The sequence below is a fragment of the Phascolarctos cinereus genome, unplaced genomic scaffold, assembly GCF_003287225.1.
Source record: "Phascolarctos cinereus isolate Bilbo 61053 unplaced genomic scaffold, phaCin_HiC Scaffold_7;HRSCAF=346, whole genome shotgun sequence".
Classification (NCBI taxonomy): domain Eukaryota; kingdom Metazoa; phylum Chordata; class Mammalia; order Diprotodontia; family Phascolarctidae; genus Phascolarctos; species Phascolarctos cinereus.
In genome coordinates, this window is record NW_027556180.1 from 46,966,183 (window position 1) to 46,985,812 (window position 19,630).

Below are 19,630 nucleotides of genomic sequence, written 5' to 3' on the forward strand. Positions count from 1 at the left end.
GAATTCATCATTCAAGCTCCTATTTGGTCATCTATGGGAAGCCTTTCTTGGTCATTTGCTTCTAAGTGTTAAGGCTCATTCCTGCCTCAAATAGCCACCTACATACGTCTGCTTACAGGTTGTATTGCCCAGTAAAATACTGAGGGAAATCAGGAAGAGCAGGAACTGTTTAATTTTTGTATTTTTGGCCCCACTACCCAGCAAAGTGTCTGGCATGTTTCAAACACTACTTAATCAAAGCTTATTGATTACTTGCTTGGTTGGTTGGATGAATGGAAGTGGGAAAAGTAATTGAGTTCTAGATTAAAAGAAGAGGGTGATTAAGGTGCATGGCTTTGTGAAAGCTGTAAATCAATGTAGCGAGTTGTGGGTAAATATTTATGTGCATCTGGTCGGGCCAGTTTTGCTCCTAGGAAAAACTTTCATTTAGGGAGTGTTGGGAGAGAGAAGATGAAGACTCAGTCCTTCAAAGCTAATTAGCAAGGTTGAGTGCATGGTGGGTCCTAGTGTATCTCCAACTGAGAATTTAACATTCGAGAAGCAATGAAGAGAGAGAGTTTAGCTGTCGTAGGAGATGTTACCATGGTTTTGAGTTTCATGGAGTCTCTGCCCTAAAAAAGAGAGCAGTGGGGGCAATTTGGAAAGATGGTTCAAATACATGTAACGTCAGTCCATCAATAAACATTATCAAGTACTTATGTGCCAAGCATTGTACTAAGTCCTAGGGACAGCAAGAAGGACAAAATATGGTTTTTGCTTTCTAAGAGCTCATATTCTAATGAGGGAAGGAAGACAGTATGAAATAACTATGTGTAGACAAGTTGTATAGAAAGCAAATGCAAGATAATCTCAGAGGGAAGACATTAGGTAGGGAGAGAGTAAGGGAATTCAGTTATCATCTCCACACAGAGAACTTCCGAATCTATATATCCAGCACACAATTCTCTCCTGAGCTCCAGTCCCACATCTCCACCTGCATTTCCCATTGGCATCTCAAATTCAACCTGTTCAAAACTGAATCCATAATTTTCCCTTTAAATAATCCAAATTCCCTATTTTTGTTGAGGGTGCCACCACCCTAGTTGCAGAGCTCAGAAATCTCTGTATTTTCTCTCCCCTTCTCTTACCTGTTGCTTTGTCTTGTTGATTCTTCTTCCACATTATCTCTTATCTATCTCCTTTTCCCGCTTAAATGCCACCAAGCTAGCTCGTGTCTGAATCACTTTTCACTTAGTTTGTTGTATTAGCATCTTAATTGGTTTTTCCCACTTCCAGTCTTTCCCCCTCTGGTGTATTTTCTACATAGCTGCCAAGTTAATATTGCTAAAACATAAATCTGATCCTGTCATTAGCCTCCTCCAGAAGCTTCAACCTCTTCTTCTTGACTCTGGGATAAAATACAAACAACACTGTCTGACATTTAAATCCCTTAATGATGTGGTTCCAGCCTATCTTTCCAGACTGATTATTCACTTCTTTCCTCCCTGCATTCTTTAGACTGGCCAAAATGACATCCTCATGATTCTTCATATCTATCCTTCATCTCCCACCTGTGTGCATTTTCGCAGGTTGTCTTCAATTCCTGACTCTTCCTCTTCACTTCTGCCTTTTAGAATCTGTAGCTCCCTTTAAGGCTCAGTTGAGATGCCTTATACAAGCTATAATTTTTCCCCTCCCTCCCTCTCTGAGTTGATAATGTTCCCCTACCCAAGTTACTTTTTATTTATTTTTATGTATGTCTGTGTGGTATTCCCCTGGTAACATGTAAGCTAAATGCTGTGAGGTGAATTACTGTCCTGTTTTTGTCCCTACCACCTACTAAATCCTTGTTGAACTGAATTGAACGAGCAATTGAAGAGGTTAGATTAGTCAGAGAAGCCTTTATTAATGGAGTGAGACTTGAGTCTGCCAAAGACATAAATAGTATCAGGTAACTACATAAACTAATGTGTATATTTGGAAATAAGCACGTTATATTCCACAAAACTATCTTTCTAGGAGAAATTAGGTTTGAGCTCCTATCTAAGCTTATAAAATAAGCTAGAGAAATCTCTCCAAAAGCCTACTCTCCTCTCTTTCAAATCCCTTAGTCTCGTAGGCTTAAAAAAACACTCATGTTATCAGAAGCATAACAGCAATATGAATGCATAATTAAATATTTCCAGTGAGAAATGCACCACAGACACCCCTGACAATCACCTATAATTCTCCTCAAATCTGAAAACATAGCCCCACTATTCAGCTCTCTCAGGATGGCAGTCAAAGTCTTTCAAGAAGTCTCTTCAATATACCTTCTTTACTAGTTCTACTACTAGTTCTTTACTATCTTCTTTAACTCAGTTCTTTCAGGAAATGTCTCTTCAGGCTCTTTTTGACAATTAACTCATATAGTCTCTCAGGAAAGATGTTCTCTTAATCCTTTCTCTCAGTTCTCACATGCTTCCTCTCAAGTCATGACAGTTAATTCTCTAGATGACAGTTAAATTACATTTTCTCCAAGATTCTATTTCCTCTAAAAGGCCTAATAACTATATAAATTATGTCTGGGGGACAGGGCTATTGAAGCTGAATTCACACTGAATTCACAGTGAATTTCACACTGAATTCTTCACTGAATTTCTTTACTTCTTAATCTTCTGCAACAGGGTGTATGCTACACTTGTTTTCATGATGGCTTTTTGGAAATACTTATGAAAAGCACTACAATATGAGATGACCAAATAGCTCATGAAATGATGTTTCTTATTGTCTTTGGATACACAATAAAACTATACCACCAATACGTTTGGTTGCCTCTTTAAGGAGAACCTGTGAGTCATCCTAACACTTAGCTATAACTTTCTTCAGGTTTTGTTTATGGTGAAATTATTGAAATGACTGAGTTCTTATAGTTCAGAGCTTATTATTCTGGGATCTCTTGTCTCCCAAATGGTTTATGGATAGATTTCAGGATATTCACGAACTTAGATGGGGAAAAAATTCATATATTTTTCAATGATATTGGTTTCCTCTGTAATCTTATCTTTTTTATTTTATGCATTTAAAATATCATTCTAAGAAACAGTCCAAAGTTTTTCACTACTCATGATACTCGTGATGCAAAAAAATTAAGAATCTCTGCTCCACTTGTATACTTACTCATTGGTCATTGGCTAAAGATCTCAGAACATCAAGTCAAGTTTATAAACAACCTAAAAATTACATGATTAGTAACACCCTGTCCCCTCTTTTCTGCTACTCTTCTACTATCACTGCAGAAATTAAAGGAGGACCCACAAGATTGAAGGCTATTTTGTATTTTTCTTTGTTTCCTAGGTTGTCATGGCCAAAGAATGTATCGCCAAGAGGCTAGTCTACTGATGATGATTTTTTCCATCCTTAGGTATCCTGATATATTGTGTGAACTATATGGGAAACATTCAATCATGGTAGAACTTGCTAGACCATGTATTTTACTAGAAAATATATTTTAGGGAAAAAAGAATGTTAAGGGACTTACGACTTGTAGACTATAGAGAAGGCTTGTGCCTCTAGATCATAGAAGAATACTTGAAAGAGAGAATCATTGGATGATGAATATAATGAGCCTTGAATAACATCATACAAATGAAATTGATTATATTTTTAATAGATAAGGAATGACTCATTACTGGTGTGGGAGTCATTTCTGAATTAGCTCTCTGTGTACAATCCTACCCCCAACTTGTTAGAGCAAAGAAAAAATTAATACAAAACTAGAAGAAAGAATAAAAATGAAGGGGGGGAAATAGGATATAATATGCCTTGGAAACAACTAAATCCTGACCTATCAAAGAAGTTATCACAAAATAAAAATTAAAATGGAATAATAAAGGGGTATAGACACAGACCATAACTGATTTTATGTAGAAGACATAAATTAATTGCCTTACAATAAAACACCAAAAAGGTAGGGGTAGGCTGAGAAAATATCAACTATGACCCAATTACTCACTTTTCTATCTATGCAAAAAGTCTGAGGCTCATTTATGCATTAATTCAATTGATAATCATTTATTACGTGCCTAGTATGTGACAAAACTGTCCTCAATGCTATGTTTGTAAAGAATGAAATATCCTCTTCCTTAAAGACTTTACATTTGATTGGAAGAGACAAGAAGCTAATCTATTATATTATATAATCTGTTATATTCTACAATGTACCACATCTTTACCATCTCATAACTGACTGAAAGATATATAAAATACAAGATGCTTCTGTGTCTATTATTTGTTGATTATAAAAAAGCATTTGATTCAGTAGAGCAAAAAAGTACATTAAATCTTTCCTTCCAGCAAGGGATGGATGAATCTCATCCATATATCAAAATCATTCAGGACTCCTTGGAAGTCATAATACAACCTTATTCATAATTTTTATTGCATAAAATTGAAAATCAACTGTGTGAACAAAATTAACATAATTAGGATAAGATTGGACGTTGTTAAATAGGGAAAAATTCATTGTATCAATTTTTTTATGGGTTTGGTGTCTAAGAAATATAGACAACTAACAGAAATATACAAGACCAAAAGCCATTCTCCCAATAGATAAGTGGTCAAATATGAACAAATGGGACACAGAATTGCAAACTATTAACAACTAGATAAGGATGCATAAAATTACTAATAATAAAAGAAATGCAAATCAAAACAACACTAAGGTTGGCAAAGAGAACAAAAGATGGGAATGGTCAATGTTGGAAATGCTATAGATACATGTATTTTTGGTGAAGCTGTGAACTAGCACAACCATCTTTAAAAAGCAATTTGAAATCATGAAAGGAAAGTGACTAAAATACCCATACTTCTTGACCCAGAAATTCAGCTAATAGGTGTATACCTCCACAGAGTTCATTGTTAAAAAGAAAATCCCCATATGGATCAAAATATTTATAGGAGTATTTTTATGGTATCAAAGAAATGTAAACAAAAGAGATAGTCCTCAACTGGGGAATGGCTAAATGAATCGTTGTGCATGAATGTAATAGAAAGTTACTGTGCTACAAAAAAATAGTGAATTTGATGAAAATGAATGGTGAAATGTCCACTATATAAATTAATGCAGAATTAAGGAAGCAGACTCAAGAAGCAATACAATGACTACAACAGTGTAAGTGGAAAGAACAAATACAAAAAAAATCAAAAGTGAATATTGCAAATATACAAAGAATAGGCATGATGCCAACAAAGAGACATGAGAGGACCTCTCCCCCAATTTTTTTTTTGCAGAAATGAAGGGTCCACTTGTATGTAACTGAATAGTGTCACTTTCTCTTCACTTACTGTTTTGTTCATTGTTTTTTTTTTCTTTTTCCTTTTTCTTTTTCTTTAAAAATATTCTTTGTTATATGGAATGGCTTGGTGGGGTTGGGATGGGGAAATTTAGTCAATATAAAAACAAAAGCTATCAATAAAATTCAGTTTAAAAAAGAAACAAAATGAATATTACAAAACTATTGGGAACAATCGTGGCCCTGAGGAAGGAATTTAAGAAGATATCTTCTCCAACTATTTAGGATGGGTGGGAAATCCATAGCTGTGGAACATTGTATATCTTTTCAGATTTTTTTGAATGCATTGATGGGTTTTGTTAATTGCCTTTTCTTCTTCTTCCTCTTTTTTTCTTTTTAAATGCTTTGCTATATAGGATGACTCTATGAGAGGGCAAGAGAGAGGGATATAGACGAATTTTAGGTGATATGAGAGAAAGATATCAACAAATTTGACTTAAAGAAATAAGCTTACTTGCTAACTCTCTGATCAGAAACACAAGTTGAGGCAAAAAACAGAGAGCTATATGCTCACCAAATGCGTCTGTTACTGTGATGGAGGAGAGACAATAGAGTCCAAATTGAGGAGGGATTCCCTGTGGCTCATTAGGTCCTTCAGATACTTCTGTTTGCCGATGATATTGTCCCTGCAGACCAAGACCCCCGGGAAGAGAATGGTGAGTGTTCTGAAGGGTTTGTCCCCAGGAATGACTGAACACATTATGGCAACGAATGTAAAAGAATATGATTGCTGTGAGAAATGATGAAAGACTTGAATGAATTGACACAGAGGAAAGAGAGCAGAACCAGAGAACAATTTATATAATAACAACAGCATGGTAAAGACAGACAACTTTGAAACACTTGACAATTCTGATCCACGACAGTAGGCATAAAGATGAAGCACGTCTGTACCCACCTCTTGGTGGAGAGGGGATGAACTCAGCTTGGAGAATGAAACATTTTTTTAGGACCATAGACAACTTTGGTAATTTGTTTCTCTTGACTATACAGATTTGTTATAAGGTATTTGTTATGAGGATGGAGAAAAAAATAAACTTTTGTTAATTGAAAAAAAAAGTCCAAGAGCCTAAGGAATGCCTGTTGTCTCATTAGTGTATATATTTAGGACAGGCACTACAAATGGATAAGTAGGGCCAAAATTAAACAAGAGGAAAAGGGGCTGCATTGACCTCAGGAAACTGAAAAGCTCTCTAAATATGTAGAGACCTCACATAGCACCTGCCTCTGTGGATATTACAGGACTGCCCCAACCTCTCAGTCCACTCTCCCAAGCAGCCACAGCTCTTGAACGCCCAGAAAAGACAGTTTTCACCATTGAAGTCAGTGGCACTGTTTAACATCAGAAATGGTATGGTTTTCTTCATGGAAATAATACCAAAGAATACGTGGGAAACCATGTGCTCTGCTGCTATACCCTACAACCACTGGGCTTTTCCACCTGCCCTACAGCCAAACTCTGCTGGATACGTTGTCTCCCTCTATTGAAATGAAAGCTTCTTGAAAATAAGGCCTATAACACTTCTCTATCCATGCGTCCAGTGCTTGGCACATAGTAAGGGCTTTCCATTCATTCATTCATCATGCGAAGTGTTTTCAAGAAAAAAATTAACATAGGAAGAAAATTTGATTTGACAGATGAGGAAATTGAGGCTCAGAGAGAGTGATGGGTCACTTAAAAACTTGCCCAAAGTCACAGAAGAAGTAAGAAGGAAGGGGAAAAGAATTTACATTTATTAAGCATTTGCTATATGCTAGCCACTATGCTAGGCACTTTACAAATATCTTATTTGATCCTTACAGCAACCTTGTGAGGTAGGTGCTATTATTATCCCCATTTTACAGAGTAGGAAGCTGTGGTAGATAAAGGTTAAATGACTTGCCCAGGGTCATATAGTCACATAGCTAGTTAGCATCTGAGGGGGGATTTGAACTCAGGCCCATTCTAACTTCAGGTCCAAAGTTCTATCCACTGTACTATTTAGCTGCCTAAAATTCAAAGGAAAGATCTGAACACAGGGCTTCTGACACCAACTTTGTTTCCATTGCACTAACTTCTGACTCCAAATTCAGTACTTTGTATAGCACATTTCAAGTCGAGAAGTATTTGTACTAGGCGGTGTGCTGAGAGCTCCAGATACAAAGAAAGAAGGAGAGACAACATGCAAACAAGTACTTATAGACAAGATTTACACCCGATAAATTAGAGATAATGAACAGAAGGAGAACACTGGACTTGAGGGGAAGGGCTCAAGGGAAGGGCTTCTTCCACAGGGTGAGATTTTAGCTGAGACTTGAAGGAAGCTAGGAAACCAGGAGGCGAAGATGAGGTGGGAAAGAATCCCAAGCATGGGCAATAGCCAGAGAATACGCCTGAAGTTGAGAGATGGAGAGACTCATGTGCTGAACAGCCAGGAGGCCAGGGTCCCTGGATTGCAGAGTAAGTGGAGGGGAGGAAAGTGTGAGAAGAATGGCAAGGTAGGAAGGGACTCGATTATTGTGGGCTTTTTGAACACCAATCAGGGGATTTTATATTTGATCCTGGAGGTAATAGGGAGTCCATGGAATTTATTGAGTAGAGGGTGTGACGCGGTCAGAACAGCTTAATCAGTCTGAAGGAAGATCAATTTGAAAGGCAGATACACCAGAGCCAGGAGAAATGTAAGGAAAGGAAATCAGCCAAAAGGTTGTTGTAATAGTCCTTTGTACCAGTCTCTCTTGCCTTTTAACCATACTTTCAGTAAGCAAAGGTCCATATTGTTCTATATTGTAGGAAGACAGTTTAATAAAGGTCCTCCATTTAAAATATCTAGATTCCTGTCCAGGTGTGTGACCAGATACAGTCATGTAGCACCAGTTTCCTCATCTGTAAAATAAGAATGTTGGCTTGTAGGGGTTTTCAAAAGGAGAATACTTTGTAAGCTGTCAAACGTTAGAGAAAAAGCAGCTCCTACTGTTGATAATAATAATAATAATAATAAAATAAAGTGTAGTGTGTGGTGATCTAGAAACACAAATATTGAATATTTATGTGGATTAGTAATTACATTCATTAGTAATCAGTGTGTTGGTTAGTAATTCATAATGATGAAATTATAGGAACCTGTCCTTCATTTTTCTTTGATTTTTCAGATTTCAGAAAAGTGAGGTGGGCTCCAAGTTTCCCTATAAGGTCCCTGGAGATGGGTATGAGGCCAAGCATAATGACATTGAGCTCAGGTAAATACTGCTATATCCTCAAGCTAGATGTCAAGGAAATGTACTCATAAGCAAATGATGTAGTGATGGCCAAAAAGACTCGATGGAGTTTTCTCATCCAGGAAGCAGGAAACAGAGAGTCAAAAAAATAATAACTTCTGTGTTCATATGCCTTGGGACAATATTGAGAGGCGTTCAAAGAAAGAATGGCTTGCCCAAGCACTAGCTGATTTGTCTAAACAGCCAGTGAGGTGAACAAAAATGGAACTGATTGCCAGGAATCATTTTGAAAAGTCTTGAGATCTTTCAAGGCTATGTTAGCAACTCTTTGTGGTTATTCAAGATTACAAGTCGCCATATCTGCTGCTCTCTTAACATATAGATGTTGGGCAGTTAGAAAGTGTTTTTTATTGGCCATATACCTATCCTGAACCCTATCACACTAGGAGGATCAAAAGTTCATGGATTTAGAGCTGGAAGGGACGTTAGAGGCCATCTTGTTTTACAGATGAGGAAACTGAGGCCCAGAGAGTTTAAGAAGCATGCACATTCACACTGGTGATAAATAACAAAAGCGATATTTGAGCTCAGTTCTTCTGACTCCAAAACCAGAGCTGTCTACCACTCTACCTTAAAGAGAAGACATAAATCATTTCCTAAGCTCCTAGGCATGAACCACAGCCAGGGCGGTTAAATACTGTGACGTTCACTAATCACTTAACTGACAGTCCAGGGGCAGGGAACCTGCAGCCTAGAGGACCGATGTGGCCTCAACTGCGGCCCTTTGACGCAATCCAAACTTCACCGAAAGTAATATAGATTTGACATGTAGCCAAATGAGTCCTGGATTTGGAGGCAGAAAGCCCAGGGATTAAATCCTGACTCCACCTTTTTCACTTTGGGCAAGTAACTTAAATTCTCTGGATCTCAGTTCCAAGTATATGCAAAGTATTTTTTCTAGCCTTAAAGCATCATTTAAAAATCATCTTTTATTATTCAAATGAAGAATTTATAAGAGATGGCCACTGAGATCTCTTTAGGACTCTGGAAGCCTGTGATCATTAAACTTTCTCTGGAGAAAGCTTTTGGACTCCAGCCTGAAGACCACAACATTGCCAGATCTGTAAAGTGTTTTTGCAAACCTTAAAGCACTGTATAAGTTCTAGCTATTATTATTATTATTATCAATTAGCATTTATTGCGCACTTATTATGTGCTACACCCTGTGTTAAATGCTAGGGATTCAAAGAATGAGTTCCTACCCTCAAGGAGCTTATATTCTAATGGGGAGGGGCTTGATGGGGTTGGAGGGAATTGCAGTACTTCCTTAAATCTTCCACTAAGGGGTTAGAAAGGGTAGTGATCTGCATCTGTCTGTAGTGAGGTATGTCTCCCGATGGCTTAAATCACAGATCCTGAAAGCATTAGAGTGGCCAAAGAATGATAGGCAAAGGTGCTGTAGGATGGGAGTCTGAAAAAATCGGCGAAGCCTCCACCAGTGAACTGGGGTTCAGCCTTGGATTTATAGAATAGTAATAGATTGAGAAGAGACGAGAGTACATCACCAGCTAAGAATATGGCTTCAGTAAAGGTGTGAAGGCAGGGAGGACAGTGGTCTCTTTGACAGTGAAGGAGTTTGTAGTATAAGAGAGTAATGAGATTATAAGGCTGAAAAACCTCCTTCAAGGCGTCCAGGTAGGAAAAGCCACATTTCTCTTTCCTTTTCCTTTCTCCTTTAACCATTTTCCCTGTGGGGAACCCGGGTAGGAATAGTCACCAGCTTCTCCTTCTTCCCTTTCCCTCCTCCTCCAGTCTGGACCACCCAAATCCCATCAGCGTAGTCACATAGGAAGAGCAATATGGCTGCTCATACCAGTAGGATGAACAAGGAGTCAGTTGTACCCTTCTAACAAGATGGAGGACCACCAGGCCTTGCCATCCACCCTGTTAGTGCATCATAAGGTCCTCCACCACACTACACCAGCTTCCCTGTTGCTACTAGTACATCTTCCATTGACCTGCAGATGCCACCTAAGAATGTGCTGTTTGCTTCAATTAGAGTGTGAGCCTTTTTTTTTTTTGTCAAGGCAATCGAGGTGAAGTGACTTGCCCAGGGTCACACAGCTAGTAAGTATCAAGTGGTTGGTCTGAGACCAGATTTGAACTCAAGTCCTCCTGACTCCAGGGCCAGTGGTCTAGCCACTACACCACCTAGCTACCCTTGCTATTAATATTTTAGTACAAATAGGTCCTTCCCCCCTCCCTTTTTTGGGATGTCTTTGGGATATAGACCTAGCAGTGGTATTGCTATATCAAAGAGTATATACAGTTGGTTTGCTCTTTTGGCATAGTTCCAAATTGCTCTCCAGAATGGTTGGATTATGAACTGGCAATCTCGAGTGGATAATTGTGCAATGTTCAGTTGGGTTACTCAACGTCGCATTTGGCCAACAAGTACTAAATACAACTGAATGGGATTTGCATCTGTGCAGGTGAAGAAGGGAGAGCTGCTCTTATGTAACTTGACTTCATGTAAATGGACCCCAGGAAAGCAAAGAAGTTCTGACCTATAAAAGGAAGGCGATCAGGCCTACATCAATTTTGTTTCTCAAGGCTCCAGGCTGAAAAATGACAGGAGTTTTGCTGTTTACCTTTTTTCTGATTTTTGCCAATTCTCCAGGCTGGGCAAGAGAAAGACATTATTACATTGGCATTAGGGAAGGGACCTGGAACTATGCTCCAACTGGTAAAAACATAATCAACGGAAAATTAATTTCAGAAGATAAGTAAGTAATGTTCAACTTTCCTTGAAAATGTTAGCGTCCACAGAATGGGCTGGTAGTTAATTATTACGGATCATATGCTGATGATGACTTTTGTTGGAATAACTCTTTAAGAACAAATTCATTGTCAGGAATGGACATGTATATGTTATATATGCATGCATATGTATACATAGGCACATTTAACATGCAAGAGCCTTTCTGATTTCATTTCTTTTTTCTTTTGGCTAGGCAATGGAGTTAAGGGACTTGCCCAAAGTCACACAGCCAGTCAAGTGTCAAGTGTCTGAGGATGGATTTGAACGCAGGTTCTCCTGACTCCAGGGCCGGTGCTCTATGCACTGTGCCACCTAGCTGCCCCTCCAACTTCATTTCCTCAGGTATCCTAGTGTAGTGGAAAGAACACTGGCTCTAGGTTCAGAGAACCTGGATTCAAATCCTGCCTAGGACAACTTGTTACCTGTATGACTATGGACAAATCACTTTCCCTCACTGGACCTCAATTTCTCCTTAAAGCTAAAAGCTTTAAGCTTTTTAAAAGCCTAAAACTGAACTCTGACTTCCATATTATTTTGAGGAGGGATCTATCACCTTTATCAGACTGCCAAAGGGGTCCATGTTACAGAAAAGGTTAAGAAGCCCTGCTTCGTATGGTACCAGTTATATCTACCCATATGCTTAAGTTGTAAGCCCTCCAAACAGAAATTCTGTGTAATTCTGTGCTTTGACACATAGTGGCGTGCAATGTTTGAAAAGCAATTCTTTTTTTCATATACATGGGAAAATCTGAATAATAAGACTTATGTTATTCTCTTTCATCTTTCCAGATGATTCAGCAAGAGAATGAGGAGATATTTGGAGAAGGGCTCCAATGTATTCAAATTATGGGTCTAGATGGCCCAAATTCACTAATTAATTAATTCCATTTGCTTGTATAGACGTGGGCTAATGTCTAACATGAGGAGGCACTGAACGTGGAGTCGGAAAGATAGGAGATCAAATCCTGTTTGGGTCCCTTCCACAGCCTATTGGGTCCCTTCCAGCTCTAAATCTATGACCCTTATAATAATTCATCAAATGGCTAAAGAATTCTTAAAGTGCTTTTGCAATTTGATGACATGGTTTAGTACAAAGCTCAGGGGAGGGCTTTACAACTAAGATGCTTCATGAATTAATTACGTCATGCCTCATAACAAAAAAGCTGTCTGGGATTCCTACTTCCTATCTTCTTTTCTCCCATCTTATTTCATCTTATTCTTTCCAGGTTTGGCATTTTGCCATTGAAACCATAAATCTCCTTCCTTTGGCCATTTAGGTCTCATTTAAGCTACAAATCTCCTGACTTCCTATTCCAACCAATTTGAACATTTTCTTTCCAGTCAAAATCTGTTATAGAGTTGTTTTTTTGTCTCCACAGCGAACTTCATTCATATGTCTATCTAGAAAGAGGCCCTACGCGGATAGGTCGAATATATAAGAAAGCCATGTATGTTCAATATACGGATGAAAGTTATCAAAGGCATGTGGAAAAGCCATCCTGGCTGGGGTTTGTGGGTCCTATTCTGAAGGGAGAGGTTGGAGATGTAATTGTTGTGCATATGAAAAACTTTGCCTCAAGACCCTACACTATGCATCCTCATGGAGCAACTTACACTAAGGAAAATGAAGGTACAATCAATTCCCTTCCAAAACTGAATATAATTAGAAAAAAATTACAATTGTTTCAGTATACTAAAAGCTGTGAAAATAGTTCCCTTTCCAACCACTATCTTATTTTAAAGGAGAGCATATGTTTGGCCATAGAATGACTAAGGAATGATAGTATTCTACAAATTTATGATGTGATTTAGTAAGTTTAGCAAAAATTAATAAGTTTCAATCAAATTGTATTCAGTGTTTATAGACAGTACTAAACATAATACTGAGGAAAGGTGGCTATAGATTAGCCATAATTAGGAATCCACCTTTTCTTTGGAGACCTTTGATGTTTACCTTCCAGATCCTTCGATTTCAATTTCTGATCTTACATGTAATGACAAATGTGAGATTATTAACACTTGTAGGGAAGTACCACGGCCTAAGAGGAGAAGGGAGGCATCTGTGAGGTCTCAGCCACAAACAGTCTTAGTCTTACTAAGATTGATCTGTTCTTCTTAAAAAGATATCCTAAGAGAATGCAAAAGCCAGCAACATTTTCCCGGTTTGTCCCTTCTTTAGACTTTTATGGCTGGACTTGGCAGACCAGACCCGAATGAAAGAAGAGGGAGGCAAAGCAAACAAATAAGTCTTTGTGCAGCAAGGGAAGAAAAGTGGAGGGAAAAAAAGATAAGAGGGAGTGATAGGAGCTATTTGAGCAAGGAAGTGGGGTGGTCAGGTATGGACTGGAGGCATATAATCTGAGCAGCAACATAGAGGAAAGGTTTGAGAATGGATAGATTTGCTGCACCTGGGTTTTAAGTGGCAGAAACAGAATTTTAACTGAGGTCCTCTGCCTTGAAATCCAGGACTCTTTGAGTTGTGAAGGAAAGATGATATGATTGATGTTCTTTGGAAACATCTGCCTAAAAAACAAGGGTAGCATGAGAGGTACTGTGATATATTGGGACAGTACTGGGCTAGGAGTCAGGAGACTGAAGTCTGTACTTTGGCTTCACTGCTTCTCAGCTGTGTGATTTTGGATAAGTCACTGACCTTCTCTGAGGCTCAGTTTCCTTACCTGTAAGATGGGGATACTGCTACTTGAACTAGCTACCTCATATGATTGTTGTGAGGATGAAACGAGAATGCATAAAAAGAATAAATAAATAAACAAACAAACAAACAAATAAATAAATAAATAAATAAGTAAATAAAAAGAGCTTTGCAGGTCTTAGCTGTCAGTTTTATTGATATTACTTACAATTATATTTATAACACAAGTGTCAGCTCTTATTATGTTGATGTAGTTCTAGAAGATGCCAGCCATGGGAACTCCCTTCACCAGCCCCTCCTTGATTCTGCAGATAACACTTGGGAATTCTCCCGAGGCACCAAAAAGTTAAGTGGCTTATCCATGGTCAGTGGCTAGCAAGCGGTACAGTTGGAACCATGGGGGAGAGGGCTCCTTATACTTTGGACCCCTCTCCCCAACCCCAGGATGCAGCTACACTGGCCTGTTTGCAGTTCTTCAAATACAACCACCCCCATGCCCCATCATCATGCCTTTGCACATGCTGACCCTCGAGCCTGGAATGCTCTTCCCCCTCAACTCTACACTTTAGTTTTCCTAGCTCTGCTCAAAAATTAGTTCAAATCTCACCTTCTGCATGAAGCCTTCCTTGCTAATGCCTTCCCCTTTCAGATTGTGTTCCATCTGCTCTCTCTAGATGTTGTACATACGTGGTTGTTTACACAATCTCACATATCTAATGTCTAATGAGGTCTTTGAGGGTGGGGATTGTTAGGTTGTGGTTTTTTTTCCCTTTCCTTTTCTTTTTTTTAAATTTTTTTAAATTTATTTTTATTTTTTTCCCTTTCTTCATAACTGTGCTTAGCACAGTGACTAGTACACAGTAAGTGCTTAATAAATGCTTGGGGGCCAACTGACTTATTGACAAACTGAAGTACATTCCAAGCAAGTGGACAACCTGTAGAGTAAGGTGGAAAGTGGAATGCTGTGTGTGAAGAAAAGTAAGTTACGCAGAACATAGACTGAATAAAAGTGTTATAATTTGGAGAGGCAGGCTGGAGCCCAAATGACAAGCAGAGGAGTTTGTGTCTGTCCTGGAGAGAAGAAGGAGCCGCTGAACAATAAGCATAGTGAACATGGTTTAAAATGTTTAAAAATCAGGTTGGCACCTGAGTAGAGGATTGGATTAGGGAGAAGCTTAAGGCAGCAGTCCAGGAAACAGGGGATAAGGACCTGAACTAGGGCTGTAGCTGTGTGGTTCAAAGATGGAGCCTAGATGAGAGATATTGTGAAGGTTCAAACAGGAGTTGGTAATGGATTGGGTATGTGAAGGGAGTGAGATGGAGGAATCTAGGATGACACTGAAGTTCTAATGGAAAATGGTCGTGCCCTAACCAATGATAGGGAAGCTTAGAATGTGGAAGGGTTTGGGAAGAATGATGGTGAGTTCTTTTTTGGACGTGTTGTGTTTGAGTTGTCTATGGGGCGTCCAGTTTGAGAGGTCCAAGGGGAAGTGAGAGATGCAAGCCTGGAGCTCAGGAAAGAGGTTAGGGTTGGGAATCATTTGCTCTGTTGTTGTTTTCAGTCATTTGGTTGTGTCTGACTCTACATGACCCCGTGGACAAAGTCCATGAAGTTTTCATGGCAAAGATACTGGAGTGGCTTGCCATTTTCTACTCCAGTGTGCCCCCACTTTGCAGATGAGGAACTGAGGCAAATAGAGGTTAAGTAACTTGTCTAGGATCACACAGCTAACAAGTGTCTGAGGGCAAATTTGAACTCAAATCTTCCTGACTTCAGGATGGGTGCACTATCTACTGTGTCACCTGGCTGCCTTATTTGTCTCACTTGCATAAAGATGATAATTAAATATATAGAAACTGATGAGGTCACCAAGTGAGATAGTATAGAGAGAAAAAAAGAAAGGGATCCAGGACAGAGACTTTGGGGATGCCTTCAGGTAATAGTTTTCTATATGATTAATGAACCAGCAAAGGAAATTGAGAAGGGGCAGTTGGGCAGATAGAAGGAGGACGAAGAGAAAGCACCGTGTTAAAAACTTAGAGAAGAAAGTCTGCAGAAAAGAAAGATGGTCAATAATATCTGATGCTGCAGTGTGGTCAAAGAGAAACAGAATTGAGAAAAGGTCATTAGAATTGGCAGTTAAGAGGTTATTGGTAACTTTGGAGAAGATGATTTCAATTGGATAATGAGGCTGGAAGCCATATTGAAAAGACTTCTTGTGAGAGACAGAGAGAGAAAGAGAGAAAGGGAGGGAGAGAGAGGATGATGGTAGGGTCATTTTGCTGAAGAAGTAGAGAAGGGTTTGGACCAAGGATCTATGGATATGCCTTGGTGAGGAGAAGTGCTACTACTTCATCTAAGACCAAAGTGAAGGTGGAGATAGTGCAGTGAAATGTATGAGTCATATTACCTTCTCTTAGAATGCCCACCTCAGTTCAACCATCACCTCCTGCATGAGGCCATTCCTTATCTCTACCAACACTGCTACCATACCACCTAGTGTCTCTACCCACACAAAAATATGGTATTTTGTATTTACTTGGGGTATATTTTGTGCTTACTTAAATAAATGTATATGTTGTTTCCCCTAGGAGAATGAAGCTTTTTGAAGGTGAAAACTGTTAAAGCTTTGGTTTTGTAATCCCAGCACCTAGCACCATGCTCCACACAGTAGGAACTTTATAAATGCCTGTTCATTAATTGAGTGACCTTTGCCACGCTGTGGCGCCACCTCTCTCAGCCTCACTTTCTTCCTTTATAAAATAAGAAAGCTGAACTAAATAGCCTTCCAGCTCAGAGTGCTTCAGAGCAATCTTGGAAAGAAAGTAAATCATAAAAGTTACTTTTCCTTAATAAGTCTAAGTCTCCATATACCAAGGCTCAATAGAGAAAGTTTGACTCTCCTTCAAATGAGGGCTTTCAATCAATGCCGTGTCTTGGATGCCTCCTAGGTGCTCTGTATCCTGACAATACCTCTGGGGCACAGAAGAAAGACGATGGAGTGCCACCTGGACAGAACTATACTTACAGGTGGTCCATAACACCAGAGCAAGGGCCTGCGGACGGAGACCATAATTGTGTGACCAGAATTTACCACTCACACTTCGATACCATGAAGGATGTAGCCTCTGGGCTTGTGGGACCCCTGATAACATGTAGGAAAGGTAAAACATTCTCTTAAAATCTCAAACGATAAAAATACAATCCGATGACATGTAGGCTGCTTTAAAAAGAAGAATAATCTATAATATCATAAAAGCTGTCCATTTAATATCATTTTTACGATATATTCCTGGCACTCAAGGTTCAGTGGTTCTCAAAATTTTAGTCTCAGGACTCCTTTACACTTAAAAAATTTTGAGGACCCCAAGAGTTTTTGTTAATGTGAGTGATACATGCCAATATTTACCATATTAGAAATTAAAATATCTTGGAGTTATTATGAAAATAGTTTTGACGTTGCAGACCCCTGAATGGATCTTGGGGTCTCCTAGGGGCACGTGGATCACACTTTGAGACTCCCTAGATAAGGTCCAGGCTTCTCAGAGCTCTCTTTCACCTACCCTAAGCTTTAACCACACTGGATATCTTTCTGTTTCCCAAACACCCCTCAGGCCATCCAGACTTCCTCAGCTCCTTCCCTCTACTTAAAATCATGCTGCCTACATGTGCTCAGCTCAAACTTGATGGATTGAATGAGGACCAGCGAAGGGAGAAGGATAGGCAAATAAGGTTTGGTGTAGTTGTAGAAAAGGCCTTCCGCTCCTACCAGTCTCTTTTTTGTATCCCAATGCCTAGTGCAGTGCCTGGCCCACAATATATGCTTAATAAAGGCTGGCTGATTACTGAGGGCACTAACTGAGAGCAAATTAATTGAGAGCAGTGAAATGAAAATGATCAATAGGCATCTTGATCAAGAAGGGGAAGGCAGTGGAATTAACAGTGGTTAGGGAAGGCTTCCTGTAGAAGGTAGGATTTTAGATGGGACTTAAAAGAAGCCCAGGAGGTCAGTAGTTAGAGCGGGGGAAGGAGAACATTCCAGGCATGGGAGATAGCCAGAGATGGAGCTGGGTAGAGCTAAGAGATGAAGTATCTTGTTCATGGAATAGCCAGGAGGCCAGTGCCAGTGGACCATGTCAGGAAGTAACGTAAGAGGAGACTGGAAAGGTAGGAGGAGCCTAGGTTGTGAAGGGCTTTGAGTGCCAAACAAAGAATTTTTTATTTGCTAATAGAGGCAATAGGAAGCCACTGGAGTTTATTCAGTGGCAGTTGTGGGGTGGGGTGTGTGTGTGTGTGTGTGTGTGTGTGTGTGTGTGTGTGTGACATGACTGAACCTATACTTTGTTGAAAGGAAGCTGGATTGGAGTGGAGAGAGATTTGAGGCAGGCAGACCTACCAGCAGGCTATTACAGTAATTTAGACACGAGGTGATAAGGGCCTGCACTCAAGGTGGCAATATCAGAGGACAGAAGGGGGCTTATATAAGAGATGTTGCAAAGGTGATATTGACAGGCCTTGGCAACACATTTATTTGGGGGGATCAGAGATAGTGAGGAGTCCAGGATGATTCCCAGGTTGCTAGCTTGAGGGACTAGGAGAATGGCATTGCTCTCTACAGTAACAGGGAAGGTTTGGCAAGGGGCAGGGGTTGGGAGAGAGTTTAAGGGGAAAGATAATGAGTTCCATTTTGGATGTATTGCATTTGAGATGTCTACTGGACATTCAAGATGTCATAAAAGCAGTTAGAGATGAAAAATTGGAGGCCAGCAGAAAGTTTGGGACAGGACAGGTAGATTTAAGAATTGTTAGCATAGAGATGGTAATTAAATCTATAGGAGCTGATGACATCACCAAGTGAAGTGATATAGAAGGAGAAGAACAGAACCCGGAGGCAAACCTACACTCTGGGGAAGGATCCAGCAAAAAAGAAAGAGAAGGAGTGGTCAGATAAGCAGGAGGAGAACTAGAAGAGAGTAGTGCCCCAGAAACCAACAGAGAAAAGAATACCAAGGAAGAGAGAGTGATCAATAGTGTCAAAGGCTGCAGAGAGGTCAAAGAGAATGAGGACTGAGAAAAGGCCACTGGAATTGGCAACTATGAGATGATTAGTAACTTTGGAGGGAGCAATTTCAGCAGAATGATAAAGTTGGAAGCCAAATTGTAATGGGTTAAGAAGAATGTGAGAAGAAAGTGGATAATTGTTATCATCATTGTTATTATTGTTACATGGGTATGGACATGACTATGAGAAGTATTTGTATAAAGATGAAAATAGAAGCTACAAAAGTAAATGAGTTCTTTGAGGGAGACCACATAAAGAAAGAAGAGAATGGTAAGGAATGAGCTTTGAGGAATGCCTTTTGGTAAGTAAGAGCCCCCATTGAAGATACAGGGGAAAGCACAGCAAAACGGAGGTGAATGGGGCAAAGAGTTTTGAGAAAGGTGTGATCAGTAGTATCAAACACTACCTAGAAACTAAGGACTGAGGACTTAGAAAAGAACAGTAGATTTGGTCATTGATCCATTGGTGAGCTTTGGGAGAATGGAGGTGTGACTGAAGAAGATTAAGTAGTATATGAGTAGTAAGAAAATGGGGGCAGTGGGTACAAATCACACTTAGGTAAGATACATTTGGAAGTGAGTAA

The 19,630-nt window shown here is 39.4% G+C and overlaps 1 protein-coding gene across 1 annotated transcript in view; it reads left to right on the plus strand.

The window, feature by feature from the left end:
* Window positions 1-11,138: 11,138 nt before the first annotated feature.
* Window positions 11,139-19,630, plus strand: part of LOC110203323 (ceruloplasmin-like) — a 52,083-nt gene continuing 43,591 nt past the window's right edge. Inside the window, exons 1-3 of the mRNA XM_078147655.1 lie at window positions 11,139-11,296; window positions 12,711-12,961; window positions 16,937-17,149. Of these exons, the coding sequence (XP_078003781.1) occupies window positions 11,139-11,296; window positions 12,711-12,961; window positions 16,937-17,149 (622 nt within the window). The remainder of the gene's footprint in view (window positions 11,297-12,710; window positions 12,962-16,936; window positions 17,150-19,630) is intronic.